Source organism: Monopterus albus, unplaced genomic scaffold (assembly GCF_001952655.1).
Source record: "Monopterus albus unplaced genomic scaffold, M_albus_1.0 scaffold179.1, whole genome shotgun sequence".
Taxonomy (NCBI): Eukaryota; Metazoa; Chordata; class Actinopteri; order Synbranchiformes; family Synbranchidae; genus Monopterus; species Monopterus albus.
Window position 1 is genome coordinate 795,815 of NW_018128059.1, and position 6,170 is coordinate 801,984.

General features: G+C 41.4%; 1 protein-coding gene across 8 annotated transcripts in view; it reads right to left on the reverse strand.

Moving 5' to 3' along the window:
* The window catches only part of bcas3 (BCAS3 microtubule associated cell migration factor), a 531,108-nt gene that overhangs the window by 485,674 nt on the left and 39,264 nt on the right, over positions 1–6,170 (reverse strand). For all 8 annotated transcript variants that reach the window (XR_002276298.1, XM_020616813.1, XM_020616811.1 and 5 more), the window contains exon 6: positions 3,065–3,146. Coding sequence is in view for 7 of the 8 variants with exons in the window: in XM_020616813.1 (XP_020472469.1) it covers positions 3,065–3,146 (82 nt within the window). In the remaining variant the exon portion in view is untranslated. The remainder of the gene's footprint in view (positions 1–3,064; positions 3,147–6,170) is intronic.

Genomic DNA, 6,170 nt, shown 5'->3' on the forward strand with positions numbered 1-6,170 from the left:
CAGCCACGATAGCGTCTGAAGTGGCCCTGTTGGGCCGGTAGGTATACTGCAGAGGGTCCAGATTGTGCGGTATACTGCTCTGGATGTGGGCTACCATCACTCTCTCAAAACACTTCATAATGATTGGGGTGAGTACCACTGGCCTGTAGTCGTTCAGGCAGGTGACCAGGCTCTTCTTGGGAAGGGGGACAATGGTTGTTGTCTTAAAGCAGGTGGGAACGATGCTCTGGCTGAGGGAGAGGTTGAAGATGGCGGTGAGAACATCAGCCAGCTCACTGGCACATGCCCTGAGAGCCCTCCCAGGGATGTTGTGCAGTCCTGCTGCTTTGCGGGAGTGGATCTTCCTCAGGACTTTGCGTACCTGGGCTGGTGAGACAGTTAGTGGAGGGAAGATGGGGGGTTGGGGGTCCAGGTGTGTGCATGCTTCCTCTCTGTGGTGAGGCTGGAGGTCTCAAAGCAGGTGTAGAAGGTGTTGAGGTCATCCGGCAGGCTGTCTGTGGAGCTGATGATGCTGGTGCTGTAGTCTGTGATGTGCTGCAGGCCTTGCCACATCCGTCCGGAGTCAGCAGTAAAATAGAAGCCATTCAACTTCTCTCTGTACTGCCTCTTGGCCGCTGTGATGGCTTTCCTCAGTCTGTATTTCGCAGCTTTGTACTCCGTCTCATCGCCTGATCTGAATGCATGAGAGTGAGCACGCAGCATGTGGCGTACCTGACTGTTTATCCAGGGCTTCTGGTTGGGAAACCTCCTGATTTGTATGGTGGGCACAATGTTGTCAATACAGGTGCCAGGTACTAACGTATCTGGTCACATGCTCTGCATAATCCTGTACGCTGACAGTCTGTCCGGGCAAAACAGTCCTGCAGGGTGCCTTCAGTCTCTGGGGTCCAGAGTTTAATTTGTTTGGTGACAGGGTTTGTTTGTTTCAGTCTTTGTCTGTAAGCTGGATACAGGAACAAAGAAATGTGGTCCAAGAGTCCAAGGTGGGGGTGGGGTGCAGCCCTGTATGTTACTGTAAAGATGATCCAGAATGTTTCTGCCCCGGGTGGGAATGTTCACATGTTGGTAATATTTGGAAGTACAGTCCATAGATTGCACTGGTTAAAGTAGCCGGCGACGATAAAAGAAGCATGTCTCTAGCGCGCTGATGACATCATGGAGTTTGCTGAGAGCCGCAGAGGGATTAGCTCTTGGGCTAACATACACAGCAGCCAGAAACACAGCACTATGCTCTCTTGCTAGATAATAGGGCCGGCATTTCATCAATAAAAACTCTATGTCTGGAGAACAGTGCTTATAAACAGTCCGTACACCTCCACACCATGAGTTATATAAGCACATACACACACAACGCCTCCTTTTACCTTCCCCGAAGCAGCAGTGTGGTCTCCCTGATGTACAGAGTGGGTCTGTAGCTGAATCACGGAATCTGGGACTTTGTCAAAAAGCCAAGTCTCAGTGAGAATTAGAGCACAGCATTCTCTGATTTCCCATTGTATTGTAATCCTAGCTCTTAGCTCATCCAATCTGTTTTCCACTGTACATGAGCTAGGAAGAGGCTGGGTAGTGGCAGTCGGGCAGCCCGAGCTTTTAGCCTAGCATGGAGCCCTCCTCTCTTGCCCCATTTGCGTCTCTGTCTCTGGGTCGCTCTCCTGATTTCAGCCTACTTGCTTGTGCCTGGTGCTTCAGGGGCTTCCTGGGGTTGATCATTGTTGTGGGAGTAAACAATGAGTTGTAGCTCCGGTGGTATGAAACCAGTAAATTCCCAGTGGCTGTGTGAGTTGGTGATATCCAGCAATGCCTGTTTGTTGTATGTTAGCAGTGCATGACATTTGTGCACTGCAGAAATAGTAAAAAACACACAAAAAAGAAAAAAAAGCCAGCATTCAAGAGTGGAACGCGCAAACACATCTGCCTCGGAGGGCGCCATCTTGCTGATCCCAGGAGGAGATCCTTGGTGACTTTCACCAATGCAGTTTCTGTACTATGATGGACTCTAAATCCGGACTGAAAATCCTCAAGCAAATCAATCCTGTGCAAGTGGTCACATAACTGCTTTGCAGCAGTTTTTTTCAAGCATTTTAGAAATAAATATGAGATTGTTAACTAGAACACCTGGGACAAGTGTAGGCCTTCTGAGTAGAGGTTTAATTACAACAACCATACAAGCCTGCAGAACATAGCCTGTTAATAGAGAGAAGTTGATCAGATAGAATATGGAAAAGAAGAAAACGAAGAAAATGCCGGCAGAGTGGAACACACAAACACGTCTGCCTCGGTAGGCGCCATGTTACATGTAACTATATGTGTGATATATTATGCAGCATACTAGGCATTCATTGTATTTCATGTAATGATAAATGATGTTTTAAGAGTAGTCCAACGTGATCATATGCACTTATGATGTCCTCCTCACAGGGACTTTATGGCAGTCCTGTTTTGCAGTGTGCTCTTTTACTACAAAAATATTAAATAACTGAAATAACTCATATAGTGTAGTAGTCTTACAACCAAATTCAGTTCAGCTATCAGGGGCCTCCTGTTGATTATACTAAAGAATGGGGGGGGGGGATGTTACATAATTTTGGGAAATTTTACTGGAAAAATTCAGTAACAGTCTAGGGGCACCACAGCCACTTCACATATTAAAGGTCTCTTGTTGGGTATACTACAACTCTTAATTTGGGGAAAAAACAGTTTTTGCATAATGTTTGGGAATTTTACAGGGAAAAATATTCAACAACTTCACTACCATAAAGTGACTTGTATAGTGTCATTAGTGTCACTGAAACACAGGCAAGCCAGTATTATTAAGCTACCAAATTCAGTTCAACTGCACTGCTTGGTCCTGGTCTTGATTTGGTCTCGGTTTAAGTGGTCTTGACTACAACACTGCTCATCATACCCCTAATTTCTCTAGTGATAGTTCAACAATATTACTAACTTTAAAATAAACATCCAGTTATACTGATCAAAGTCTCATTTAAAGTTAGAATATGCAGTATGTGCTTCACAGTTTGGTAGTTCCACATTTAGGCAGAGTTAAGATACAGAAGATACTCACTGATATGAGGTGCTGGCAGAATGCGTGCAGCTCGCACAGGACCATGACGCACTGAGAACAGCTCTTGGGCTTCCCCTGCCAACTGAAAGAAATTAGTTTAATGTAGAAGTTTACATACCAGGTCGATCAGAGACAAGAGACATTTTGCACTCAGCAATACATACAGACATTAGAGTTCAAATTAAGCTTAAAAGACATATTTGGGCATTAGGCAATCCAGTGATGTTCTCTACCTGTGACTACATTTACAAATGTCCCTTTTTTAAAAGGAATCCTGTGGAGTTTTCAACAAAAGAAAATTATGTTTATAGTCACTGTCACCAAACACACTGTGTACCCTTGAGGCCCAATAAACATGCTGAAAATACTGCAAAGCACAGTTTTTGAACATTTTAAATCCTGTAATTTTTCCATTCATGTTTCCCAGATTGCAGTCTTCTTCATTGCTTTTGTTGACACATTACTGCGTATTTTTGCCACTTAGTCACTTTCATATCAGCCACTGGCAGTAATGTGTATCGTATCATCCATATGAATGAAACATGCTCCATAGTGCTACTCAAGGTCTAAAACTTCACAGGTCAACTTTAAGGCCATCATATCTTATCTGTTGCTATAATGTGTTTCTATAAACAGCACTTGTCTTGATAAACAGTTACCTTGGGACCAGTATGCATTATGGACTGTATTCTGTGCAAAATAATGCACAAAGAACAGCAAAAGCATAATAACAAAAAAGTGTCCCACTGTTAGAAAAACAACCTATTCCAGCTGTGAAGAGTAAACTCATCAGTGATAGATGGGGACCATCCAGTAGTTGAACTTCCAGCCAAACCACAAAAGGCTGGTCTGGCTATTTAAGAAATTACTACTCTACTGGGATTTTCACACACAACCATTTCTAGGGTTTACAGAGAATGGTATGAAAAAAAGAAAATGTCCAGTGAGTGGCAGTTCTCTGGGCGAAAATGCCTTGTTGATGCCAGAGGCTAGACTGGTTTGAGCTGATAGAAAGGTAACAGTAAGTCAAATAACCACTCATTACAGCCGAGGTTTGCAGAAGAGCAACACGTTGATGGGCTACAGCAGCAGAAGGCCACACCAGGTGCCACTCCTGTCAGCTAAAAACAATAAACTGAGGCTACAATTCACAAGGGCTCACCAAAACTGGGCAACAGAAGATTGGAAAAATGTTGTCTGGTCTGATGAGTGTCAATTTCTGCTGCGACATGTTGATGGTAGGGTCAGAATTAGGCATAAAACAACATAAAAGCATGGATCCATCCTGCAGTGTATCAGTGGTTCAGGCTGCTGGTGGTGGTGTAATGGTGCGAGGGATATTTTCTTGGCACACTCTGGGCTCCTTAGTACCAACTGAGAATCGTTTAAATGCCACAGCCTGCCTGAGTATCGTTGCTGACCATGTCCACCCCTTTACAGTGCATCCAGAAAGTATTCACAGCGCTTACCTTTTTCCACATTTTGTTATGTTACAGCCTTACTCCAAAATGGATTAAATTCATTATTGTCCTCAAAATTCTACAAACAATACCCCATAATGACAAGGTGAAAAAAGATTGTTTGAAATATTTGCAAATTTATTAAAAGTAAAAAGCAACAAAAAAAAACTAGAGAAATGCATTTTCTGAAAAAAAAAATGCGTGTGGATGCTATAAGCTGAAAGATTGTCCTGAAAATGCCTGAAATCAATTGCTGAAACAGCTGAAAGATGAGAAGAAATGGCTGAAGTTCTTTGTTGAAATAGTTGAGAAGAAATGGCTGAAGTTCTTTGTTGAAAATTCTGAAAGATGAGATGAAAAAAGAGGGACTGGCCTTGAAGAGCTGAACATTTTGATACCTGAATGGCTTTTCTAGCTGAAGGTATGCTGAATTTATTAAGATGTGAAAACAGTCCAAGTGGACCCCACAAAGGAGGTAAAACAAGCAGGTGTGAATGTGTGTGTGAGAAGGGGGGGGGACAGAGAGGAGTTATGTTGGGGCATGTCCCAATTGCGCTGCATTTTATGAACCACCAAATGGCACTCCAAGACTGTGTAATTGACTCAGCACTTTGAGCTTCCATTGACTTGTATTGCAAAATATAAAGCTGAATCAATTTAAAAAGTATAAATGTTATAAAAATGAAAATACAAGCAGGGATGTCCTTGAAGAGTTGAACAGATAGAGACCTCAATGGCCTGTATAGCTGAAAGTATGCTGGACTTATTAAGTGCCAAAAAAAGGGTGGAAGATCCCAGAATAATAATAATAATAATAAACTAGAGAAATGCATTTCCTGTTGTAAATGCATGTGGATACGGTGTGGTGAAGGATCGCCCTGAAAATGCTGAACGTTTTGACACCTGAAAGGCATATCCACATGACAGTATGGTGAAGTAGATTTTTCCCATTCATTTGAAAGGGGCAAAATTTTCAGAATAAAGCTAAATATTTTAAAAGTGTGATGTTTTGAAAAATTATGAATAGAGGCATGAATGTCCTTGAAGAGCTCAACATTTTGATAGCTAAAATAGCTCATAAGGTATGTTGAATTTGAATATTCCCATTCATTTGAATTGGGCAAAACTTTCAAAATAAAGCTAAATATTTCAAAAGTATGAAGTCTAGAAACATTCTGAAAAGAAGCATGAATGTCCTTGAAGAGCTCAACATTTTGATAGCTAAAATAGCTCATAAGGTATGTTGAATTTGAATATTCCCATTCATTTGAATTGGGCAAAACTTTCAAAATAAAGCTAAATATTTCAAAGGTATGAAGTTTAGAAAATTCTGAAGAGAAGCATGAATGTCCTTGAGGAGTTCAACATTTTGACACCTGAAATAGCTGAAGGTATAGTGAAGTAGAATTTTCCCATTCATTTGTATGGGGCAAAACTTTCAAAATAAAGCTAAATATTTCAAAAGTATGAAGTTTAGAAAAATTCTGCATAGTAGTATGAATGTCCTTGAGGAGCTGAACATTTTGATAGCTGAAAGTATGCTGAAGTACAATTTTCCCATTCATTTAAATGAGGTAAAATCTGCTAAAAAAAAAGATAAATAGTTTAAAAAGTCTAAATGTTACAAACAATAAAAATACAAGCAG